At 40.6% G+C, this 25,294-nt stretch overlaps 4 protein-coding genes across 4 annotated transcripts in view; 3 read left to right on the top strand and 1 right to left on the bottom strand.

The window, feature by feature from the left end:
- Positions 1-442: 442 nt before the first annotated feature.
- On the top strand, positions 443-10,005 carry gpkow (G patch domain and KOW motifs). Its single transcript, XM_085782822.1, has 11 exons — positions 443-660; positions 2,042-2,226; positions 2,718-2,863; positions 4,940-5,046; positions 6,276-6,480; positions 6,569-6,701; positions 7,551-7,734; positions 7,874-7,994; positions 8,119-8,188; positions 9,581-9,666; positions 9,756-10,005. Exons 1-11 carry the CDS (start codon positions 476-478, stop codon positions 9,882-9,884), a joined length of 1,551 nt encoding a protein of 516 aa, XP_085638948.1. The 5' UTR covers positions 443-475; the 3' UTR covers positions 9,885-10,005.
- Positions 10,006-10,036: 31 nt separating this feature from the next.
- On the bottom strand, positions 10,037-15,341 carry pqbp1 (polyglutamine binding protein 1). The gene is made up of 7 exons (XM_085782824.1): positions 15,255-15,341; positions 13,883-13,950; positions 13,652-13,763; positions 12,890-12,990; positions 12,208-12,384; positions 12,065-12,122; positions 10,037-10,457 (listed from the first exon to the last, which is right to left on the bottom strand). Exons 2-7 carry the CDS (start codon positions 13,947-13,949, stop codon positions 10,307-10,309), a joined length of 666 nt encoding a protein of 221 aa, XP_085638950.1. The 5' UTR covers position 13,950; positions 15,255-15,341; the 3' UTR covers positions 10,037-10,306.
- Positions 15,287-20,614, top strand: LOC146985096 (mitochondrial import inner membrane translocase subunit Tim17-B-like). Its single transcript, XM_085782825.1, has 6 exons — positions 15,287-15,391; positions 16,802-16,901; positions 16,985-17,048; positions 18,974-19,102; positions 20,052-20,162; positions 20,344-20,614. The coding sequence occupies exons 1-6, from the start codon at positions 15,366-15,368 to the stop codon at positions 20,439-20,441; spliced, it is 528 nt and encodes a 175-aa protein (XP_085638951.1). The 5' UTR covers positions 15,287-15,365; the 3' UTR covers positions 20,442-20,614.
- A 4,096-nt stretch (positions 20,615-24,710) lies between these two features.
- The window catches only part of cacna1fa (calcium channel, voltage-dependent, L type, alpha 1F subunit a), a 34,603-nt gene continuing 34,019 nt past the window's right edge, over positions 24,711-25,294 (top strand). Inside the window, exon 1 of the mRNA XM_085782821.1 lies at positions 24,711-24,898. Coding sequence (XP_085638947.1) covers positions 24,880-24,898 — 19 coding nt within the window. The 5' untranslated portion in view covers positions 24,711-24,879. The remainder of the gene's footprint in view (positions 24,899-25,294) is intronic.

Here is a 25,294-nt window from a genome sequence, read left to right as displayed (position 1 = left end):
CTTTTTTAAAATCAATATCATTCTTATTTTTTTCTTTCTTTCGAGTGGGTCCATTGTACAAACTGTCACAAAGGAAATTCATTTAAAAAAGTGGAATATTCTCTAATTAATGTAGACGGATTAGTTACAAAATCAAATATCGGCCGTAATAAAATAAAAGTACCTTCTCGCCATAACTATTTTGATAATTAATTGAATCGACATCATGTAAAGTCATTGAATAAAATCTGCGATAAACGTATTATTTCATTTTATGTGAAAATATACCGTTTTTTGTCTTTTATTTTTGCCTGTCTGGGTTTGTTCAAGCCTCTCCCTCACTCTGCAAACGGCTCACTGTACCTTTAACACCGGTGCATGATGGGAATTGCAGTGCTTTGCGACGAGGAAATCGAATGAAGACTAGCGATATTAAACTACAACTCCCAGAATCCCTCTCTGCTCTGCTGCTGCCGCTGTCCGGTTACAAACAATAATGGCATCGCACGGAGAAGACACGGGTGCTTCAAAGTCTGAGGAGCAGGGGGAGAAGAAAACAACCGCGGTGTCGTTTGGTTTTACTAAAACAGTCAGTAAATTTAAACCTGTGGCTGTTGACGCTGGGACGAAGAGAGAAGAGAAAGATTATTTAACCGGAATTGATAGAAATGAATTACAGAGGTAAGCTTCGTATGCTAATGCTAACTCGTATTAGCTAGTGAAAACGTAACTGTTACGTTTCCGTGGTAATATCATGGATCTATAATCCATCCATGGGTTATATAGCTGAGTAGAAAATATAATATTATGGCTGTGTTAGCAGATGTAAATTATTTGTACGGCATATGTTACCTGGCCACAGGAAGAAGGGCTTCAGACTTTTTCCCCTAAATAGAGGCATTTTGCCCCTAAAATCTTAGACAGTGCAAGTAACGTTACATTTTCCATCTACCTGCACATGTGCAACCACCAGTAAATTTGCTGTGTGTTTGTTTGTTTTTAACACTGGTGAAATGTGAAAGGGGCAACTCAGCTCAAAGAACCTGCAATCTGTCATCACAGGTGTCAGGCCAATGTGTGTGAGGATCATGAATGAAAAGGAAATGTGAATATTTGCTTTGCAAGTGTATTTACAGTATGTGTGAGCCCCTATATTTTCTGTTTGTGTTCCTAATATTTTAAGTTAGTGGGCCACTGTGCTTCTGATAATACATAATTAACATAAAAATACCCAGTAACTCTATTGAGTAGGTAATTAAAAGAGATGGACCTGTGTGCAGGGACATGGGCGCCGCCATTAGCCCAGCTGATCCATACCGGAAGTCACGACCGGAAGTTGCTCTTCTTCGTGTATATTATTTCTATGTTATTCTAAGAACCCCCCTCTCTCTCTGGCCTGTCTAGCCTCTACCTGCTCTTTTTACTAAACTTAACCAACTCCTTTCTTCATTGCCTAACCCTAACCAAAGCACCCACCAACGACATTTCATTTATTTTCTCTCTCTCTTTCTCTCTCTCTCTCCTGGTCTGCTGTCAGCAGGAGCGGCGCTAGCCGTTAGCCGTTAGCCGCTAGCCGTTAGCCGTTCGGCGCTAGCCGTTAGCCGTTAGCAGCGTTTTTTAAATAACTCAATAACTTAATAAACGATCCATGCAAAAAAATATTTTATAGCTCAATCATGTTGTAACTAAGATATCCGCTGGAAAACAATATTTTATTATGGACCATTGAGTTACTGAGTTATTTTTTTTTATCTACATAGAAATGATACACATGAAGAAGAGCAACTTCCGGTCGTGACTTCCGGTATGGATCTGGGCTAATGGCGGCGCCCATGTCCCTGCATACGGGTACTCTTGAATTAAAACAACAAAAAAATGGCTGTAGCCAGACATTGTCAAGAACGTCTGGAGTAACAGGAAAAAAAGTGGTCAGCATTCCTTCAAGGGGATGAGAATTCATAACAGCGGCACTGCTTCTGGCAAAATAAGTACGTCTCTGGAGCCCTGGGAAGTACACCTTGTTCTGCTTCTAGCTTGCTATTAACTCCCCCCTGTCCTGCAGTTCAAAACCGACTGACAAGCCCAAGGAGCTCATCATCCCTCTGATCCAGAAGAACCGCTGGCACAAACCGGACCGAGCGCCAGCAGCAGCAGCGGCCCAGACTGAGGAGAAAGGCGGAAAACCACAGGAAGCCACCCAAGATGCAGACTCTGTGGACTCCCAGGCCGTCAAAGAGCTCATCGAGGGTATGTGGAAAGTTTTGGCACACCAGAGACATTTCTGTGTTGTTTATTTAGAAGTGTAAAGTAGAAAATACAACCACAACACACAGGTACATTGCACAGATACAAGGAAGAATGGCCTTGACTACATATAGATGTAAATGTCAGTCAATAAATTAATAATGAAAAGAGCCTGGTGTCAAAATCATGACAATGATCCATAGCAGACCTCAATTCACAATCAATAACTCCAAGAGACACAAGCTGAAGCTTATGCAAAGACCTCTTTGGCCGCCTGAGATGAAATTGAATTGGCAACCTGTGGATAGATCTATTATAATAAATAATAATAAGGCTGTATATAGTTATTTTCACTTTAAATACCCACAAAATGAGCAATGTACTGAAACCTTTGCATACAACTGTACACAACAAGCACTGGTTTAGTGTGCGTAGCTGTGTACTGCATCCTCTTAAATCAATGCTCTTTACACTTCTCTAACTTGTGTCTGCAGAATCACGGCGGCAGCTCGACGAGTGGAAGAATGGCCCCCAGTCACAAACTAACGTGAACCTCTCCATCCCACTGTTGATGCAAAACAAAGTGCCCGAGGGCTTTGAGGATGGAGACCACGTGAAGGTGGATCTACGGCCTGAATCTGTAAGTATAACAACCAGCATAGAGACACATATATTCCCTCTGTTGAGAACGTGAGTTTATCCAGTGGTTTGATCAGGAAAGGAACATTATTAAACTGATGTTTTGGAAGAAACGATTGCACCAGACAGCCAACCAGCACACTCAGTACGTTGCAACAGAGGAAATCAAATAACTGACGGCGTCCTCCTCCTCATGCGATGTGCATCGTTTCAGCGGGTTAATACGGCTCTGTCCTGTTGACTTTTCTGTCCCTGAGTAAAAACCTGAATATTAACAACTTAAGCTTAGTAAATTCTCAACTACAGTCTCCAACCAGACCCACCGGTCTCGGCCAGGTTCGGGCCTAGAATAGGATACAAATGACGCTCCACGGGCTTCCTCTCTTTCTTTCTTTCTTTCCTTGTTTCTCTCTTTTAAATAAAACACAACCTCTCGCTGGTCGCACTGTGTGAAATGCACTGATTCAACGACGTTGACGTTGTTTTTTTTCTTTCCTTGGCTGGGTTCGGGCGGCTTCTCTGCTCCACTTTGTGCCGTCTCTCCTGTTGTGGAGCATGCACACATGCATTGACTGCTTGCTGAAAAACTGTCCCTGAAGGCAACGCGCATCAACGGTTTTGCATGAATTTGCCTCTAAAACAACTCCGTCTCAAAACGTTGTTGGATTGTGTATTTGATGAGTTTGTTGAGGGAAACCAAGAAATCCCATGAGCCTCTGTGGCGTAGCTCTGAGCAGCTCGCGGCTCTGCTCAGCCGTTCTAAAAATAGCTTGCACCGACAATTAAAGGTAACGAACCTACTCCTAAAACTATAGGGATTATTGCAATGGGCCAGTTTGCCAAAATGTTGAACTATCCCTTTAATTGGAGTTGGAGAACGCCGATATAAGTCGGACTAACGCATTTACACGCACTGCAATAATTTGTATTTTTCAAGTGTCATCTAAACGTACTGACTGTTTAATATCAAGCGTTCTTGTTAACATACTCTGTGTAGTGAAAATTGGGTGAATCACTGTCTCAGTTGGAGTTGACAGAACAGACGTAATGAACATCTTGGTGTGATGATTAATTAGATCAGTCACTGAGTCGTGACCAGTCAACGATCACTAAGGGAACAACAGTTTCTAAGTCTTAATGCCTGGGTTTGAGTTTTTATTCTACTGTAATGTCTGAAAAATAAACCCATCTCAGCATCTATAATAATAATAATGCTAAACTGACAGCATGTGGTTCTCGACTCGACACCGTAATGCTTTTACTTAGTAGCTGCTGGTGGTTGATTTGCTATATCAAATGTAAAATGATATGAGATGTGAAGATCAAAATATAATCTGCTAGAGAGGCATTTTTGGGGGGAATATGAAAAAGCCTGACAGCACAAAATGTCTAGTAGACTGGCTACTTTGAGTCAGACTGAAATTTGAGTGTGAGAAAGAGCTGACCGTCATCTGAGTGGAATAACACCCTGTGTGCACACTCACAGTTTGTGTGCATGTGTACGGGGGAACTACTGTCAGTACAGTAAAGGCCTTGGTGGCAGATAGGCATCAAATATTCTCCCCAGAGACATGTGGGCAGCCAATCAGCTCTCTTTCCGCTACTTTTCCATCAGAGGCCTCACGCACCTCGTCACTGTCATCCCATATCTGCTCTCAGTCACCGTGGATGTGACTGTCAGGACACGAGAGTCACTGCGGCCCCTCGGAGCTCATTTTAATGCAGCGCGGCCTGCGAGCTGTTGAACCCCCAGCTTCCCTCGGAGGGGAAGCCTTCAGCGCAGAGAGATGAGCGGGGCCACGGCTCTGATGACGGCTGCTGCCTGGTGACTTTAGTCAGCCCGGGCTGAGGCTGACAGCCTGGAGCCAAAAGGCTGAGTAAGACCGACATGACAAACTGCCTCTCTCTGTCAGTTGCCACAAACAGTATCAACAACTCAGAAAAGATTACATAACCGGCGCTTCATTTTTTATATTTACTTTAATGCAGACTGTGGTTTTTTGTTTTTCTTTGGCTGCTTGAGCATTAGATGCACGTCTGTTTCCTAATATAATATCACTGTTTTCTTATTTTTCAGTCCACAGAGGCCGATTATGAGACCGTTCCTGTTGAGGCTTATGGAATCGCAATGCTGAAGGGGATGGGGTGGAAGAAAGAGGAGGGCATTGGACGCACCTTTAAGCAGTAAGTTACAAACTTGGACTGAAGTTTTTTTTTCAGATTTAAAGGACAATTTCAGGCAAATTAAACTCAGGGCTGTATTTTCCTAACATTTTAGGTCTAAAAGAAGGAATCTGAAGATTTTCAGTTTAATTGCTCCTGTTTTGCGGTAGTTGTGTCTGTCCCCGCATCACCACAGCAGCGATGAATGGGAGCGGATGCAAGTTCTGCTGCTTAGGCTGTTTACATCCCTCAAAGCCGCAATTTTTTTCCACAGACAGCGTCAGATGGCCACTCAAACATGCACCAAGAGAAGTTTATTTACTTCAGGCAAGCCGACATGTTTGTAAAACTATACCTAATTCAAAGTCTTGCGCGAGACCCAAGTTGACACGCTCGGTGTGTTCACGTGCAGTCAGAAGCTCCCGTTTGTGTCATAAACACAGGAATGTCAACTCCTGACGCCATTATTTCGGGTGGTTCCCACACCGAATCTCAGTCTACACTGAGATGTGTGCAGACACAGATGTAATCTGTTTTGACTGTGAGCTAGACTGCAGCTCTGTATTACTACCTGCTGTTGTAACATGTCAAAATGTCATGAGAAAAAATGTATTCTGTGGGTAACGGGGACAGGACTAGATAAGCTTTTGCTTCTCCCGCTTTCCCTTTCAGCCATGTTGCTTGTATTATTTAAACTAAGATGTGTGATGATGACTGATCTAACTGACATACCCAAAATAAATAAATAAATAAAAGATGAGGTCTGGTGTTAGCCAGGCAACTGAAAACTATCAATTAGTCTACAAAGAAATAACTTTGTTAATCCATCAATTGTCTTGAGTCTTTTAATCAAAGAAATACACCGGAAGTGTGAGGTGTTTATTTGTTTTTGGTTTGTTGGTCAGACTGTAAAAGATTTTTTAAGACGTCACCACAACCTCTCAAAACAATCGATTATTGCAACACTTCCTATTCTAAATAATCAATCAGTTAATTGAAAAACAAAATACAGATTGCTTGTTAATGATGAACTGCAAATATGTAAAAGCAGCAACTACATTCTTGTTCTCTTTCATCAGAGAAGCAAGTGATCTTTCAATTTTGTATTGATTTTTTACTGTTTTAAATTCACCCACTCAGCTCGAGTTGTGTCCACCTCCAGTCTGTTTTACATTCTGCACATTTTGTTCCTTCTCTTGTTTATCATTTGAATAATAATAATAATGTTTCCTGCTCATGTTTTGCTGCAGAGATGTGAAGCCAATCGAACACCAACTTCGCCCGAAAGGTTTGGGCCTCGGAGCCGATCGTGCAGCGATAAAAGACCTGGAGCCCACCAGACACAAGCGGCCCCCCAAGCCGGGCGAGGAGCGGGAGAAGGAGGAGGAGCTGGTGATGGGTCCTGGGGGCTGCGTGCTGGTGGAGTCGGGGGCGCACAAAGAGCTTTACGGCAAGGTATGGTAGTTCTGAACACGTATTGTTTACACACTGTTGTTGTTTCCTGTGTTGTGTTTTCACTGACGTTTCCTTCACTGTGCTGCAGATCGAAGGTATCGATGCAGACAACGCTCGAGTCCTGGTGAAGCTGGCCATCGGCAGCAAGACCGTGACAATCAGCCAATACGCCATCAAGCTGGTCGGACGCAAGGAATATGACAAATACAGCAAAGACCTCAGTGAGTGACTCTGTGAAACAAGTGTAAAGGGCGACATCTCTAGTTAAAGATCTGGAGGCTAACAGACCATGTGTGTGTCACTACATGCTAATTCTGATAAGATAATATGTTTTCAGTCCATTATTGCCACATTTGATAAAATCAAAAGTCTGTTTGTCCCATTTACATTGTTTTTATATTGTGGCAATTGCAATTTGATTCTGTTTTATTAAGCAGAAACAACCAGTAACAAACTTAAAGGGATAGTTAACTATTTTGACAAATCGGCATTGCCATAATCCCTATAGTCTATAGGAGTAGGTTTGTTACCTTTAATTGTCAGTGCAAGATATTTTTAGAACGGTGGAGCAGAGCCGCGAGCTGCTCAGAGCTACGCTACGGAGGCTCATGGGATTTATTGGTTTCCCACATCAAACTCATCAAATCAGCTCGCGGCTCTGCTCCGCCATTCTAAAAATAGCTTGCACCGACAATTAAAGGTAACGAACCTACTCCTAAAACTATAGCGATTATGGCAATGGGCCACTTTGCCAAAATGTTGAACTATCCCTTTAAGGTTGTAATTTAGATGATTATGCCTGAAGTTTCCAGTCTGAAGTGGCTGAAAGCTGAATCGATTAGCTGATGGAGAGAACATTTTTGAACAACTTTGATAATGAATTAATAATTGAACTTATTTTCTAGGCAATTATACAAGTTATACCTCCTTTTCTCGTCTTTATATTTGGGAAACTGAGGGAAATCTTTCATCATTTATAGACCAAATAGGTTCTCTGCTGGTCTGTTGACATTTTACTCTACAGTGTCCATATTTCTGTGTCCTTAACACGCTGTTTATCCACTGTGCAGGTCGCCTCAGTAAAGCACACAAAGAAAAGGAAAAGGAGAAAGAGAAGGAGAAAGAGAAGGAGCGACGGAGACGGGAAGAGAAAGAGAGGCAAAGCAACGGTGACGAGGTGAAGCACAGGTCTTCAGACAGAGACGGAGGAAGAGATGAGCGGAAGAGGAAACACAGAGAGTCAAGTCAGGACAGGTACGACAAAACATCAAATCATATCAACCAGCATTTTACGTTTTAATAATTTATTCATTTAGTTGATGTCTTTTTTCCCTTGTTCTCTTTGAGCAAACATCAGTTTTATTCTTAATCTTTCTTGTTTTTCCCTCCACAGGGAGAAGCCTCCGGTGAAGGAATCGAGGCGGCCGCCGGCTCCGCCCTCGTGGCTCCAGAGAGACTTGAAAGTTCGTTTTATAGACAAAGCTTTCAAAGGGGGCAGGTACTACAACTCAAAGGTACCGGTACTAACTCATATGGCACCTTTATTGATCGCCATGTGTTTATTTGGCTGCACAGTGTTAATCATGATAAGTGTTGGCGGTGGCCGTCTGTCATATCTATCTGTTGTGTTTCTTCTAGATGTGTGTGGAGGATGTCCTGACACCAACTACCTGTGTGTGTCGAACTGAAGAGGGAAGACTGCTAGACGGTGAGTCATCAGTGGCATCACAGTCTCTTTCTCTCTCTCTGCAGTAGCTCTAATTAAAGTTGTACAAGAAATGTGATGTGCAAAGTATGTGACCAGCCCTGGTGTTACTGTCAGACAACGGCACTCTGTTTAGATGACATAAAGAAAGCATCAAAAGAACTGCTATAAAATCATCATATATCAATATTTTTTTCTGCTTTTTTTTCAAGATTTATGCAAAAATATTGGTATATGATTTTATAGCAGTTCTTTTGTGCATCCATTTTTGGCCACTAGGGTCCCCAATGGGTGAAAAATGTAAAAATCTGACACCACATAAAAAATAGTAATGCAATGAAATCAGTGTTGGTGCTCATTTTTTGACATATCCAAGACTCTAATAACCAACCAGCAATGCCCCAACCCCCCACTATTCATTTTAGAAAAGAAATCTCATATTTTTTGTGTTTTGTTTATCTAATCCCAGAAAATGAAAGAACATTTGGTGGTTTTGAGCAGAGCTGAAGTGGTTTAAGAGATTTATGCAAAAAAAAAATATATTAAATATTGATATATGATGATTTTATAGCAGTTCTTTTGATGGTCCATTTTCACCCAAAAGGGTGCAAAATGTAACCAGTGTATAAATGGCCTGTAAGAGTAACAGACTTAATATTTCAAAAAGTTCTTGCAGAAATCCACACAACCTTTAGCTGTAACACAGCCAAAATGATCAACAAATCAAAAAAGAAAAATGGAAAAAAATGTCCAAAAAAGGACCCAGGGACCCCTGAGGGTTGTAAAGAGTAGACAGATATTGTGGGGTTTGTCATTTTGAGAAATGTGTTTGTTTTCTTGCAAGGAGTTGGGATGGAAAGATTAAAACACAACCTTTCTTCTTTTTAAAAAGAAAATCCACTTAAGTTTGTTTACAGAATGAATGAGATGCAACATGCAACATGCAAATTGTGAACCCTAACCCAAGCCATTTTTTTGTTACTTCCCTTTGTCACTGTTTTTTATGCTAAGCTAAGTAGCTAACAGTCTCCTGCATAGCCATGAGCGTTTCATCGGTCGGAAACACAGCAAATATTTCCTGAAATGTCAAACCACCCCCTTCAATTTCTGAAAACGGTTCCTCTGATATAGAGCATATTCACGTCCATTAACTTCGGCAAATGCCTCAAATCTATTTTTATCACTCATTGGTGTTGTGTCCTATTCCTAGATATGAGATTTGTTGTGAGAGCACCTGTTCTGTCTGTGTTTTTTTTTTAATCTGCTCATTCTTACATTTTGATGTAATCTGCAATCACAACCCGTGTATTATTGGCAAAGGTCTGCTGAATGGATTATACTGTAGAAAAGAAAAGAAAATGGAGGTGAATAACCTGGTGTTTCCTCTTGTGGCAGATGTGAAGCAGGACATGCTGGAAACTATCGTGCCAAAAAGTGAAAACGATTCTATAATGGTTGTACTGGGTGAACACAGGGGTCAGGTGAGGATTGTTATAATCATCATCATCGCTGCAGCTTGTGTACATGATGAACAGCCACTAATCAGTGTATTTTACTTTTGTCTGTTCAGGTCGGTCGTATTCTCCAACGGGACAAGAACAAGTGCAGAGCGATGGTCCAGCTCGACCGGTATGAGGAGAAAGTGTTCACACTGGACTATGACATCATTTGTCATTATGTGGGATCGGCCGGCCACTGATCTACATGTACTGTCCCTTTTCATCCCCATGTGTCCCTGAATTTATTTTTTTTTTTGTATTATTCAGAAAATTATGGATATAGCATTTTATCATGTTGCAATTTTATAATAAAACACTGTCAAGAAGAGTTGCAATGAGTCTTTTGATTGTTCACAGTAATCGTTAAATTTATTAGCAAACGATGCGAACCAACTGCCCCTCAGACGAAGAGAGGGTCGATCTTCAGGTCATATAAAAACATATTTACAACTGTTGAACGCACTGTGTGGTTACAAAAGCTGAGCACTCTGCCTGCACACGTTTCACAATGAAAACAAAAAACTTAAAACATGTCAGTCTGTAACTGTAAATGTAAAGATGGGAGCGAATAGAAGGGAGAACAACGAGCTGCGTCGTCGTCTTTCTTTCTGGGTTGAGCCGTTCACTCCTGCGGTATCTTATTCGCCGCGTTGGCCCGAAGCACGGCTCCCGGACTCGGGTACGGCCGCTGCTGGAACAACGGTCCTGCTGCCGTCGTATCTGCGCCCGTCTTTGCTTCATTACGTTTGGGCAGACCGCTCGACCACGTCCCCCTGTATCGAAAAAAAAAAAGAGTGTGTGTGCTTTAATAGACGCCGTTATACTGTTGCATCAAACTCAGTTTACTGGGCACGATTAGTGCGACTCAGCCTGTGATACGTTATTATGTAACGGTCCTCTGTGGCTCTGCAGGGGCTTTGTCAAGTCTATGAAAATAATCCTGATGATGTCAAAGTGATGTCACTGTGGCTATTTCAGCTTCATCTTGGGGACATACTTGTTTTTCAACAAAACACAAATGGGAGGTGTGGAGTTTGAAAGACGAGTGTTTATCAGGCTGGAAGCTAAAATATGTATTAGAACCTTTAATGCCCATAATGCACCTGGCTGTTTTTACATATCGTGGAGCCAGGTAGCCATTATTCCTCCTGTTTATTAGTATTTTTACTTATAATAATAACGCATACGTTGATCCACACTGGTAACAGAAATTCAGTATCTCAGCTTCTCATGCTCCTGTCTTTGTTTCCTCAGGGTTCCACTCTTTTCTAGCCTGACAAACCAGACTATATCATTAAAATGTCTAGTCTGGCAACGACCGGTAGACCTCGGCTCAATCCAGGGGGCGGGATGAAGGCTGTCTTTCAAACTGCCTCTGCATGCAATAGGGTAGCGCTACGACTAACCAGAGCAAAGAGCAGGATGACGGAGCAAGCTGGTAGATTAAACTTTTCCCATATCCCGTCGGCAAATACATCCTTCTTCCAAATGAATGACTTCAGTGCAGTTTCTTGCTCAACTTTTAAAGAAAATTACAAGTTTAATTCTTTCAAAGTTGATGCCAACGCCGATTCAAACGATTCCTTTGCCAAAGCCATCTTGTCATGTTTTTCACCGTCGCAAGTATTAATGTCACACTCTGACGCCATTGCGTTAAGCTCGCCCAACGACTCTCTAAACAGATAGAGCGCTGTGATTGATGAACACAGTGTTCGAGACCCAAAAAGTTCCTATGGCTCGTTTCTAGACCCACATACGGAGCAAATACATTTGCTGCCGCTAGGGTGCAGCTAGATTTGTAGGCTAACTCTTTTCTTGAAATCATTTTCAAGGACATTTTCAGCTGCCGACGGGTCTGACGGGCATTAGTTTTTACGCCATACACTGATTCATCCCGTCCCATTCATGCTTTGGTGTTCTTTTCGACAATGGTACCTTATTTTGTAAATTTAATCTGTTTGTTTCTGTGTTTATTCTTCTCTCTCATTCTCTCTCTCCCAGAAATCTGATTTAAAAATGTGCAGTTTATGGCTCTAATTTATGAAAAAATCTCTTAAATGCTTAGAAATTATGACAAATTTATCATAGAACAGCACAAACATGTTTTTTTTTTTTTTTTTTTGGAAACTAAATCCTTAGAAGGGTCTGAAAAAGTCAAACAGAGCTCTGGTAGCTGTGATAAATCATTTTCCAGGACAACTCAAGCTTTTCCAGGACATTTGACTTTTTTTCCCTCATTTTCCATGTGTTTTCCAGATTTTCCAGGACACGTGGGAACCCTGTTTCCTTTTTTAGTCGTTCTCTCTCAAGTCGAAACTTTATGGACTTGCAGCACTAAACTGTTTGAGCACCGCTGTAAATACGACCGTAAACATTTTACCTTGGAGCATCAGAGTAAGCGCTCGGATCCATGGGGTCCATCTCGTCATCTTTTCTCCCTGAAAGGAAAATAAAAGTGAATGTGTGACACAACTGATACATGCAAAAAAAAAATTCTTGTGTAATAACAGAAAAATCTCTCACCTCTTTTGCTCTTGCCGTACGGCGCTATGTCCTCCCGCCTCGGTTTTCTTCTGTCTCTGTCCCTCCCGTCTTCCCGTTCTCGGTCTCTGTCCCGCTCTCGTTCCCGCTCCCTGTCGCGCTCTCGCTCTCTGTCCGGCTTCTCAAACTGTCTCTCGATTCGTTCATCTCCTCCATCAGCTGGATCGTAAAACAAAACAAAGGCAAGAGTCACATAATAATAATTAAAAAAAAAAAAAAAAAAAAACTGCCTGAATTAAAAAAAAAATGCATTCTGGGATTGCTGATAAAACGATGAGTCATACATGAGAAGTATAAACAGATGGGCGTGAGCAATAATGATCACAAATAAGAGCGTTATCAAGACGTTAAATTCATATTTATCACTACAGAAACGGTTTTGTGAACATTTCTGTTTGAGTCCAGGAGTCATGTTAAATGTTTCCCGTTGTCTGTCTGACGTCTGCCCGATTTCATGTGAATGCAACATCAAGAATACGTTCCAATATGCAACCGCACCGCTAGATGATAGATCAATTCCTACATATACCTTCAAGAAAGTGAAAATTTGACTTCCAAAATCTCCCATATATCAGGCGACAGCACACCCCACGATAATTACAGTATATTAACAGATAAAAGAAAACACAATAAGTGAGAGTGTAGAGGCTTTATAATGTCGTACCTCTTAGTTTCTTGGCAGCTTTTGTGACCACTGCAGTCGGGTCGTTTGGGGACAACCAGGCCACCAGGTCTGTCTCCACGTTCCAGTAATAAGGGAGACCACTGAAGACAAAAAAACTGATTTTTAATTACAGCCACAATGTATATAATAATCTCTGATACATATTAGAAAGTAATATTATAAGGTAAGTGATTGATTGGTGAATGTACAGTATGTGATTACAATGATCAGCGAATCATTAGAGATAAAACCACAATAAGACAGAATGGGCTCATTTCCAACCACACAGTATTAAACTATAAAACCACAAACACACACATAGCAGCAGAAGTGGCTACAAATCTGGAAATCCAAAAGTACTAAACATGAAATAAATATTACCCCAAAAATATTCATGAATAACCTTTAAATTATTCAGCAGACTCAGCTCATTCTTAAATGTTTTATTCCGATTCTTTTCACAGTGAAAGTGAGTTCATCACAGGTCGTTTAAGGTTTTATAATAAAATGTCCTTCCTCAAACTCTGTTTTTATATAGTAAAGTCATTTCAACCACTTTTCTACAACACGTCCCTGAAATAATCATTGTAATAATTCAGGCTAACTATATTAATCATTTTATGACATTTAAGACAAATCATAGTCACATTGATGAGTCTGTGTAGTTTGATTAAAGAAAAAAGAGAGTTATAAAGTCAAAATGTTTGATATGTAGATATATCAATCAATATTGTCCACAATGTAGAAATCAAGTTTACATACCAAGCAGGGTCGAACACTTTGTACCAGTTTGGTGGCAGACTCTCTATTCTGGTGGCTTCATAATCTACGTTGTTGTCATCGTAATCTTCAGCAATAATCTCCTCATCTGCCTCTGGATGAAAGAGAGGAGGGAAACAATGTCACATGACACAGGAAGAAACATGGCGATGTATAAGGAAAAATGTCTGAATGTTGTAGACTCTGTGTTTTTTACATCATGCTGCTTCTTACCTTGTTCTGAGGGTTTAACGATCCCTCTCTTGGCCAAACGGGCCAGCAGCGCCGGAGGTAGAGGCATCCTGCAACACACAGGACGGAAGTTTAGATTTATTGGCTGTAGCAGATAGTCACAATATAATGAAAAATATTTAGTAGATTAGGTTAATATATCAAACTTTTTCCATCACACTGAGCCAAATGTCACGTGTTTGATATCAAATTGGCACCAGCTTCTCACATGTGATGACTATTTTCTTTTTTGTTGTACATTTAGGATATTGTACGACATTAGTCACACAGTACTTTGGTATTAACAGTTCTTCTTCAGCCACTTCACGTTTTCTCCTATTCTAATTTCAAATGTTGGGTGTTTTATTATTGCTCCAATGGCTAATTTAGCATCAAGCTTTTAGTGGACACAATAATGTGACACATTTACAGGGATGTTGATTGATGTATGTTGTCTTGTTTGTGCAAGGATTACCAAGTTAAATAAATACAATACACAGTTGTGGATCAGCTTGGAAAAGTCAAACCAACCAATCCACAACAATGCACAGAGATGGTTAAGTGCAATAGTGATTAGCACATATGCAACAATGACAGTCTGTTACTGCAAAAAAGCATAATATTTATCAAAAACAATAAGAAGAGCACTATCATTTCACAGTGTAACCCAATGGGACCATTTATGCAACGTTTCAGTCAGACAGTAATTCGCAGATGGTCTGTGATGTAATATTATCTTGAGGGCAGGTGATCTGTTGCTGTATTCAGACTTTCTTTCTGTCTCTAGTTCTCCACAGACTTCTTAATCTGAATTTCTGCTGAATACCCAACTACAAGCTGATTTCACCCCATTATGAAAGCTTCTTTTTTGTTGGCACTTTCAGATCTAAAATAAATGTATTAAAAGAGTCTCTGTCGTCTCTGGAATCAAATTTGAGGGTTTTGTTTACTATTTCTTTGTGGTGTTTCGATGTGATGGAGTAACTGAAGCTGCTGGGTCAGAAACTAACTACGACGTCGTGTAGTAGGTCATCCTGCTCCTCATGCGGCTTTTGAACGCTTTGTGGCTCCCAAACAAACGATTTATTGTTTATTTTTGCTTGTATAGTCACGTTACCGTTAACTGGTCGTGTCTGGACTAAGTTAACGTAACAAAAAGGGGAGATAATCGGCAGTTTTGTTTTGTTTTTTTACCATACAACATTAATTTCAACAGAACATTTCTTGCACGCCCGCTCGGTTGCTCCGCGGCAACAGCTGAAAAACTAAACCAACAAACACACATGTGCATCTGGAAGATAAAACATTAAATACTTAAACGATAAAACAACACATTTTTACAGAAAATATGGCATTAAAACCATTTAATCTTTACCTGCTTTAGGTTAAAAACCAGAGAAAAGACGACTCGACTTCCCAAAACACTGCAGCACACGCGGCGCGCTCTGATGACGTAGCACGGTTTGTCTTCTTGACGACAACAAACATGGAGGAATATGCCCGTGAACCCTGGTGAGATTAGTTTTTAAAACCTTTGTCTTTCTCTTCTTGTTTAATTGTCAGTGAAACTCGGACGTGGTTTTGAGTTTTTCAATGTTTTATTCGGGTTATTGTGAGAACAGAGCAGCTCTGTGTGTGTTAGTTGGTCCAGTTATCTTGGTGAAGGGTCAGGGATGTTAAAGAGATAAAGCTGTTGTCAGGTTGTTCCCACAGCAACAGCAACTGGTGTAAGGTTTATTACAGCCCTATCTGCAGTTTACAGACACATACATCGGTGTTTTTAAAACGGACGGTGTTTTTTTAAGACGAGATACTTACAGGCAAAAACATTGTTTTTTCGTCCACTGATCAATTTTGAGATTTTGGGCCATTTTCGTTTGGCTATTCTTTCAGAATACTGTAGTGGGAAGAAATGATAGAAAATCCACATTAATGTGGTGATTTTACCTAGTTTTGTTTTCTTTTGTCGGTAGATTTCTCCTAAATTCACCAAAAGTTCTATTTCTACTGTGACATATTGTGTCCTGCCTGTTGTCTGACCCATGTCATGACAGGTATCATTGTAAAGCTCTCTCTCTCTCTCTCTCTCTCTCTCTCTCTCCTGAACAGCAATGCTGTCAATTCATCTGTATCAGCAACAAATTGTAAAAGTGCGATTGACAATAACAACCTATGGAATTTGACGATATAAATCTTTAAAGGCTGTTTTCTCAAAATGAGTTTTTCCTCATACCCTGAGCTAGAAATCTCCACTTCAGCAGCACTTACAGACACCAAATCTTTCCAGTTTTGTCCCTTTCTATATTCTCAAGGTTTTTACAGAGGGGTTTGTTGATATATCATTCACAGCCTGATTTATACAACATTTTGTTCCTGAAAACATGGTGAATTTTTTTTTTTTTAAGGGCTGATGACAGTATTTTCTAATTTACAGAATGATAAAAATAACTCCAATATGTCAACAAAATAAAACAAGAATTTTGAAAGTATCTTTAACCATCGTTCAGATTTTTGTTGCGAAAAACTATGCAAATTAGTGCATATTTAATTAGATATTGCCTCATTTACACATTTAAACACACAATTTTACCAAAGAAGAAAGGATAAGGTGACAGCTTCATACCGACTGTTTTGTCCAATAAACTCTGCAGCTAAAAGAGACTGAGTAAGCAATCATGAAACAAGGATTAGCAACAGTAGGTGTATTAAGGTAATGCCAGATAGTTTTGATAGATAAATAATTGAAATCAGTTGTTGAATAATGTTGATTATTGTTCTGCTGAGTTACCAAGTAATTGATTCAGCACCGATTGTACAACAACAGTATTAATCAAATGGATGTGAGGACTATTGTCTCTAATATGCTGACATTTATTTTATTTATTCATCTGCTTCTTCTCTCTTCTCACTGCCTTCCTTTAGTCCCTGGAGGATAGTGGATGACTGTGGAGGCGCCTTCACCATGGGGGCATTAGGAGGAGGGGTCTTCCAGGCGGTCAAGGGCTTTCGTAATGCCCCTGCTGTGAGTTTCAAAATTTAATTGTTCGACTTTAAAGAGATTATCTGAGTCAAGGAGCAGAGCTGAACAGTGCTGTAATGTTTCAGGGTGTCGGACATCGGCTGAGAGGAAGTGCAAACGCAGTGAGAGTAAGAGCTCCACAGATTGGAGGTGAGAAGATGTTGTTCACTTTACTAACTTTTACTTCAGAAAGTGAACAAACCACTTTATCTCTGTGTAATGTATTGTTTCGTGTGTGTTTTAGATTTCATTTTAAATCGGAAATAAGTTATCTCATTCATTAGTTTAGTTTGGTTATACATTTGGTCGATTAAAAAAAGAAGAGACTGACAAAATGCATAGATTGGTCAGTAATACATGCAACCAAAAGGTGTAGACTGAAGCAATAGCTTATTGTGCCTACCCTTTGTACATAAGATTTCCATTTTCATAGTGAAAATATAGAGCATTAAAATAAAAAGAAGCAAACAACTAACAACAAAACATAGTGAAGATAAAGAGCATCAAAATAAAAACAAACAAGCAAACAAACTACCGTAACAACAAAACCAAAACAAATCATATTATCATATTATAACTTGCATTTGCAAATCAAACGTTCGTATTATACCTTGTATTTGCAAATTAAATGAGAAGACTAAGTCTTGTGTTTGGAAAACAAACGAGAATTATAGCTGCTGCGCAGCGATGGGTCGGGTCCGGGCTATTTTTGGCAAATTTAGGCAAATTCTGAGCAACAAACAGGAAAAAAGACAAGCCAGTTGACCTGTTCAACAGTGGCTTCACAAATTGAGTAAGCCATTCACTGTCGTGGAACAAAGACCATTGTATCGCACTGAGCTAAAAACAGTTTTTGAGGTAAAATTCTGACTCATCTACTATGACTCTAAGATTTTGTACATTTATTTCATGAAGACTATCTGGTATTTTGACGTATTATCAATATCACCGTTGTTGGGGCTTAAACCCACATCCTCTGACACCAAGAACCAGCTCCTAACTCACTGAGCTAATTGTCTGAAGGTGAGACCTGGTGTGTGGTTTTTCAAATAGACTCAGGGAGTCTATAAATCAATAAAAAGGACAGTCTGAAGATGCTCTCTAGCAAGTTTGGTGACAATTGAGCAAAAATCTGATAATACATTTCAAACTGCATCTTGACAGTTATTGAAAAAAACAGAGTGATTGACTTCATAAGTTTTGCTTCACAAGTTGCAAAACTGATGTTAAAATGCCACTGTACATTGACTGCAGTTGGTAGGAATTTTCAAAGTTTTAAAATTTAAACACTTATTGTGCCCCCCCCAGGAGGGCACAATAGGGAAGTATGATTTCCTCGGAAGAAGAAGAAGAATTCCTAGGAATACAATAGGCTCCTGGCTGCTTAGCTGCCCTGACCCTAATTATACACCTTATGATCCTTAATCATAAAGTGAAAATTGAATGCAGCCAAATACAGAGAGGTCCTCAAAGAAAAGCGGCTCCAGAGACTGTGGCTGTCTGTCAGCACAACAACACAACAAACAGGCAACGAGTCAGTGCTGTTGTTAGTTCAGGGACCAGAGCCCAGACTTACTGTAACTCCATAGAGCATCTGCAGATGGTAATTTACAGACGGTAAATGGTCCGATGGTGTTCAAGACAATTCTCCTGAAAGAACTGGATAAACAGTTCAAATCCATGTGAGCAAAGCTTTCAGAGACTTGACAAACAACTAAAACTGCTGCCAACGGAGCTTCTGCAAAGTACTGAATTAAGGGTCTAATGTTTTTGTAAATGAGAGATTTCAGTATTTAATATCTAAAACCTTCTAAAAACAGTTTAAACTCTATTGTGAATGTAGATTTATGGACTAAATGACAATTTTATCCATTTACAATTAGATCGACAGTGGACAAAAAGATAAGCGGCCTGAATAGTTTCTGAATTGTATATGATAATGGTTAACAATGCACGAGCAAATCATATCATGTTATTTGGGATATTTAGGAACTCAATTTTGTTTCCCAAGAATCAAACAAATGTTCAGTTAGACTTACCAACCCTCATAGATTAATTTTTTTGCGTCTTCACAGGTAGCTTTGCTGTTTGGGGCGGCCTCTTCTCCACAATCGACTGTGGTCTAGTTCGCGTCAGAGGGAAAGAAGATCCCTGGAACTCCATAACAAGCGGCGCATTGACAGGAGCGATCCTGGCAGCACGCAGTAAGAACACGCCCCATGTAGTACTTAACTGTACTGATGTTTTTGTTGTTGTTTTTGTTTCATGTTTTCTTTATTGTTATTCTCACAGATTATTTCACAGCAGACATTAATCTCTTGGTTCACAGTTACCATCAAGAAAGAAATAGCGAATCAAAACCTACTGTTATGGTACCGTAAAGGTGTAATGTTAAAGGGATATTCCAGCATAAGTTTAACCCATGGTCCAACGCACACACCGTAACACCGAGTTAGACCCCCCCTCGAGAGATGAAGTCTGCTAACCATTAGCTTCTCTAGTTGTAGCAACTTTAGCAATGACCGCACCATAACAAACAGCGCAGTCTATTTCTCCACACGCAAACCGCGATCAAAAAGCCACTCATAGCCACAAATAATGCTCAGAACAGCACCAAACGTCATCAACAGTACAAACAGGGTCCCAGCCCATAATACGAGGCATCAAACATCTGTTAACTTTGCCTGGTTTCTATTGAAATGAGACGAAAACAACTCACCCACTCTCCTCCAGTTATATACGCTATGCAGCAACTTTCCGTGTCCAGGCACTGACAAAACACGTCTGAGTCCGACTGGCAGCACAAACATTTGGTTTCAGCGGCCACTGGCAGGCAGTGACCACACTGACCACTTGGCCACTGACCACTAAAGTTGCTACAACTAGAGAAGCTAGCGGTTAGCAGACTTCATCTCTCGAGGGGTCGTCTAACTCGGTGTCACAGTGCGTTGGACCATGCGTTAAACTTATGCCGGAATATCCCTTAAACAACAAGCTGAAAACAAAAACTGGGTCGTTGCATTTCCCATGTTGTAGTCGCTGTGATTCAGCAGCAATGTGCAAACATATATATTTATGTGTGTAAGAAAGAAACAAAACAAACTGGAGCATCAGATTGATTGACTGACTGAATGAATCATGTGTTTTTTTCAGGTGGACCTTTGGCCATGATGGGATCGGCCATGATGGGGGGAATTCTGCTCGCTCTCATCGAGGGCTTTGGGATCCTCCTCACCAGATACACAGCGCAGCAGTTTCAGAATCGTGAGTGAAGCTGATTGAATTTTGCAAATTCAGTTTAAAGCAAAAACATAACAAATTGGTTTAGACTCTCCAAGCATCTCAGCATCTCAAGTATTTTCACTTTTTAACAGTGTACTATATATATCACTGCAGAAACCTGACAATCTAACCACTCTGTGTTTTCCTCTTCTTTCTTTCCCAGCTATTCCCTTTGCGGACGACCCCAGTCAGTTGCCTCTGAAGGACGGCGGTCAGCAGCAGCAGCAGCAGCAGCAGGGTGCAAAGGGTCAGTTTCAGTAGAGAGCAGTGAAGAGACCGGCTGTGGACACACTGAGCCAGACCGGAGAGCAGGACGGAGACACCTGAGAGACTGCAGCAGGTATCAGGACGGCTGGGAGGTGGAGGAGACACTGGTCACTAGCACTGCAGTGTCATGTCAAGTAGCCGCACTATGTGCTTTTAAACCTCAGGGGCAAATTGCAGTTAAGTATTAGTTATTTATCAATGAACAGTGTGATTATATTGCCCCCACCACCCCGACCTAGCAGGTGGACGGCAGTGAGCAGGGAGAGCATATTATAGAGAGTGAAGTGAAAGCAAATTACAGACACAAGAAATAAGCTCAGTTTTATTTAGAATTATAAATTAATTTCAATTATAAATGGCTCATATGCCGTTTTTATGTCTAAATCCGAGAACATATTCATTCATTAAAGAGGAACTAAGCAGGATTTCTCCCGTAGCTATGCTACATTTTTACCTTAAAGCAGAAGTAAGTGGTCCGGTCGTTTTCGCTAATGCTGCGTTCCAGGTAGGCTTTTGAAATCGTAAATTACAGCTTCAAGTCACAACTTACGACTTTGTAGCGTTCCAGGCAACCCACTCGTGTTTTTCCGACCTGTTTTACCGGTGAAAGTCACTATAACGGCCACTCGTAACTTCCGACCGGTGAACTCGTACCAGATCGAACTGGTACCACTTCACGGTCGGAAAAATACGAGTTTCCTTGAACGCACCATAACAGTCCTCGTCCCTACGTCGCCACATTCACGGCGTCCCTTGGCTGCACACACAGCCCTGCATGCCGTTCTCTCTCCTCATTGGATAAAAACTGTAGGATACGATAAATGTTTTCTCCTGGGCTCAGAGCAGAGCAGAGTGACTGACAGACCCGTGTTTCGGTCCAAACACTCTATGTAAGTGATTGCTGTCGGAAGATATAACTATTTAAGACTTATATTAACACAAATATATCACTTACTTCTGCTTTAATTAAAAAGCTCTGGAGTAATTGTGATCGTTAACTACATGACTTGTGACTTGTTACGAGTGAGAACCGAGGCTCTCTGTCTTCACCTGGCATCTCACGGCTGAAAACCAACCTTGCATCATCAGTACAGTACCTGGTCGCCGCCCCGGTGTCCCAGCTCTCGTCTCTGCGGCACCGCAACACAAATGCACTCCATAATCTTTTGTTTAAGACGGTTAAGACTACACAAACACACACGCCGTAACATCGTATATGTTATGTAAAGTTATCAACCGCTCCATTTATTGATTTTTCGCCGGCTTTGTTGAAAACAAATGCACATGGACGAGAGGAGCGTAACCAAAACAGCGGAAAAGCGAGCAGTCTTGCATAGTTCCCCTTTAATTGAACATCTTTGGAGTCATTTTGATGGTTTGATAAATGACATGTTACTTGTTACAAGGGAGAACGGAGGCTCTCTGCCTTCCACCTAGCGTCTCTTGGCTGAAAAACAACTTTGCAAGAACAGAGCCTCCGACCCGGTGTCCCAGCTCTCGTCTCTGCGGCACCACGACGCAAATGCGCCCCGTAACCCGTAATCTCTTGTTTATTACAGATAAGACTACACAAATATACTCACAAATATGATAGATAGCGTTATGTACCCCTCTATTGATTGATTTCTGGCCAGCTTTGTTGTAAACAAATGCACATGGCCGAGAGGAAGGTTAGCAAAACAGCGGAAAAGCGAACAGACTTGCATAGTTCCCCTTTAAAGTATTTTTATCTGGGAATATTTTCTTGTGTCTGTAACCCAGTAAACCCTGGGGAAACACTGACAAACCTCAGCAACTCATTCAACACTTGCTGTATCAGTGGTCGCTGACTTATTGTATTGACATATGCAGTTCTGAAATGTATACATAAAATCCACTTTATTATTCAGCACTTTGGGAATATTTCGATATTTAAATGCAATCCAAATATTTTATAATTGTCTGCATAGATTTAATAAACACTAAAGCCACTGTTTAAATGGCTGAATGGCACAAAAATGGTTGTGTGTGATGTAGTGAAGAATATGAGACATCTCAAACTCATATTTTTCAGTGAGCGTTCGTTCACCATGAGTAAACCTGAGAGTCTGTTTCTAAGTCTTAGCTGAAACAATCACTGAAAACACCTATTTATGATTTTTTTTTTTAGACGATGCGTTTGCTTGAAAATAAAAAAACCAAACCTCATTCCTTTCTTCGTTTGCAGTTTGATCCCCTGGCAGCTTTTGATTCTTTGACTCTTTGTTGAACGGTTAATGTATTTGGTATTACACACTAGGCTGAATTAGCTCCAGTATTGTAGTATGTGTGTGTGTGTGTGTGTGTGTGTGTGTGTGTGTGTGTGTGTGTGTGTGTGTGTGTGTGTGTGTGTGTGTGTGTGTGTGTGTGTGTGTGTGTGTGTAATACTGAAGAGACTTGTATCTTTCACTTAGGTTTTTCCTCCTCATCACTTTAATCGCAGCATCATCCCTCAAGCAACTGAGCACTTTTTGTAAACTCCGGTCTCTGTGTCGTGCTGCAGCCGCGCAGAGACGGACGCAGAATGATCCTGTGTTTTGCTGTTATTAATTTATTATGTATAGAGAGAATGTTTATTTTGTGTAATGTCTTAATATATTGATAGTCCATAAAGAAAAACAAAAAAACAATAAAGACATCAAATGTTGTGGAAGTAAGACTTTTCTTTCAGAAACTTTATTAAGTCAACATGGTGCAATACAAATCAATAGTTTCAACAATACAGAGGCAAGCTTTCATACAAAAACATTGTAAAGTGTACATAAATTCAAAGTTTTTATAGCTTTCATGTTGATGGATTTTTTAGTAGACTTGATATATTGTTTGGCTTCATTTTCAAAGATGAGAAAGAGTGGTTTTTGATTAGTGTAACAACATTTATGAATATGCCATTTGGCTAATAAGATTGATGATATAGTATTGTTTTTCTTTTGCAGATGGATTGTCATTGAAGCCAAACAAACAATAGCTATATGTTCAAAGCACAGGGAAAAATCAGAAAAGAAATCAGGTTGCAATTTAAATATCTTCCCATAATTTGGTTGAGAAAGGGCAAGACCAAATAAATGAAAAACATCTTCAGGGTGTCCTACACAGAAAGACCAGTTTAAATCTATATCTTTTTTAAATCGTGGTAAAAAAAAAAAAAAAAAAAAAACTTTATAGATGGGTAAATTCTGTGAATTATTTTAAAACCCTCCTGTTGTCCTTCTGGGTCAAGGAAGAAAGGATGGAAGGAAGGACAAAGGGAAAGATGGGAGGAAAGAAGGAAGGGGAAAAGGAGGGAAAGAAAGATGGAGGGATGGAACAGATTAGTTTAAGGAAGGAAGAAGGGAAAAAGGAAGGAAAGGAAAGAAAGATGGAGGGATAGGGAACAGATTCGTTCAAGGAAGGAAGAAGGGAAAAGATGGGGGGATAGGGAACAGATCAGGTCAATCGGATCAAAAGAGCAAGGAAGAATAAGTAAGGACGAAGGGAAGGAAGGGAGGAAGAAAGGAAAGGAAGGGGAAATTGTGGAAAGAAGGAAGGATGGAGGAAGGGAACAGATTGGGTCAGTTTGACCCAAGAGGACAACAGGAGGGTTAAAAGATATTTCTTCTACCTTATTGTCGTGGAAGACTTGGCTTGGTGTTATTATTTCTCTTTTCTGTAGGTTCATTATAGCGCCTGGGCTGTTTCGCTATTTACTGTCGGAGCGCGCCCCCTAGCGGCCTCTGCTGGTACCGCACCCACCTGGTGGTTTCTCTCCAAGGTCCTGAACCAGGTTCCTCTAACTTTCCTGCAGAGAAAACCATTTCCACACCTTTCCTACACTACAACCAACTAACTAACTTATTAATATTCCGCTCCTTTTAAATATTATTTCAAGTCTTTAACAAAAAAAAAAAATCCCAGAGAGCCTGAGAGTTTTCTCCAGAGTTTATCTCTCCACCTTCCCCTCGAAAGATTTCCACTTGTCATCCTTTCTAAACGGCTCAGCTCGTTTAATCCTGACGGCTGAGTGACCACCACCGGGGATATGGCCACCACGCGTTTGTTTTTGATATTCCTCGCCGTTATGTGCCTGCATAGATAAACAAACTTGGGGGGAAAAAAAGAAAAAAAAACTTTATTAGTTTTCATTCAGGTATACGTTACCAGAGAGCGGCTTTAATTGGATTTCTAAGGGTTTGTTGCAGCAACACGCAGCAGGATGAGCAGGATATGGCCCCGGCCGGCGCCTCTCAGCTGCACGACGACGTGCATGAGATGAGATGACAGGCTGCACATGGTTGTTTCTTTTTTATTTTATTTATTTATATACGCAAAGAAAAACGCCGGGAAAGTTTCACCTGCCTGTCGCGTCTGTGAGTGATCCACTGAGGAGTTGATGGTGGGACTTTTTGGAGCGACTTCGTGGTGTTAAACTGCGAACATGGATCCTGCAAAGAAAGGTAGAGTCTCTGAAGTTTATATACCTGCACGATTGTAGCCTACACTGTGCACCTTTGCATTTAAGTTACACGTTAGACACAATATACACTGTAAAAATCCATAAGTTGAATAGGAGCTGTAGAAAACAGCAAGTAAGGGATGGATGGTATTTTCATGTAAAGATACAGTGTGTGAGTGATAATGGTTAAACACGGGTCACACTGATAGGTAAAGGTGTTTTCTACCTACTTCTACTTTTACATTCATTGGATAATGGACAGCTGGCGTCATTTTCTCAATAGCTGGGTCACTGTCAGCTCATATCTGCACATATTTTTGGCTCCTCTGTAGGTTTTTCATGGCTGAGATAGTTCATGTACCCACAGGCTTATTCCGTGTGTGTGCAGGGCCTTGTC

This window comes from Trachurus japonicus, chromosome 7 (assembly GCF_045865225.1).
Source record: "Trachurus japonicus isolate A0001 chromosome 7, Traja_1.0".
NCBI classification, from domain to species: Eukaryota; Metazoa; Chordata; class Actinopteri; order Carangiformes; family Carangidae; genus Trachurus; species Trachurus japonicus.
Note: the sequence above shows the minus strand (reverse complement) of the source record. Positions and strands in the feature narration are given on the sequence as shown.

What these genes read in the sequence shown, in the direction of transcription:
- gpkow (XM_085782822.1), top strand. Translation starts at nt 476, where the DNA reads ATGGCATCGCACGGAGAAGACACGGGTGCTTCAAAGTCTGAGGAGCAG. An exon ending in ACAAAGAGCTTTACGGCAAG is followed by an intron (nt 6,481 to 6,568) that starts GTATGGTAGTTC and finishes ACTGTGCTGCAG; the next exon opens with ATCGAAGGTATCGATGCAGA. An exon ending in GCAGGTACTACAACTCAAAG is followed by an intron (nt 7,995 to 8,118) that starts GTACCGGTACTA and finishes TGTTTCTTCTAG; the next exon opens with ATGTGTGTGGAGGATGTCCT.
- pqbp1 (XM_085782824.1), bottom strand. Translation starts at nt 13,949, where the DNA reads ATGCCTCTACCTCCGGCGCTGCTGGCCCGTTTGGCCAAGAGAGGGATC. An exon ending in AAAGTGTTCGACCCTGCTTG is followed by an intron (nt 12,991 to 13,651) that starts GTATGTAAACTT and finishes TTTTGTCTTCAG; the next exon opens with TGGTCTCCCTTATTACTGGA. An exon ending in GTACGGCAAGAGCAAAAGAG is followed by an intron (nt 12,123 to 12,207) that starts GTGAGAGATTTT and finishes TTTTCCTTTCAG; the next exon opens with GGAGAAAAGATGACGAGATG.
- LOC146985096 (XM_085782825.1), top strand. Translation starts at nt 15,366, where the DNA reads ATGGAGGAATATGCCCGTGAACCCTG. An exon ending in GCTTTCGTAATGCCCCTGCT is followed by an intron (nt 16,902 to 16,984) that starts GTGAGTTTCAAA and finishes GTAATGTTTCAG; the next exon opens with GGTGTCGGACATCGGCTGAG. An exon ending in AGCGATCCTGGCAGCACGCA is followed by an intron (nt 19,103 to 20,051) that starts GTAAGAACACGC and finishes TGTTTTTTTCAG; the next exon opens with GTGGACCTTTGGCCATGATG.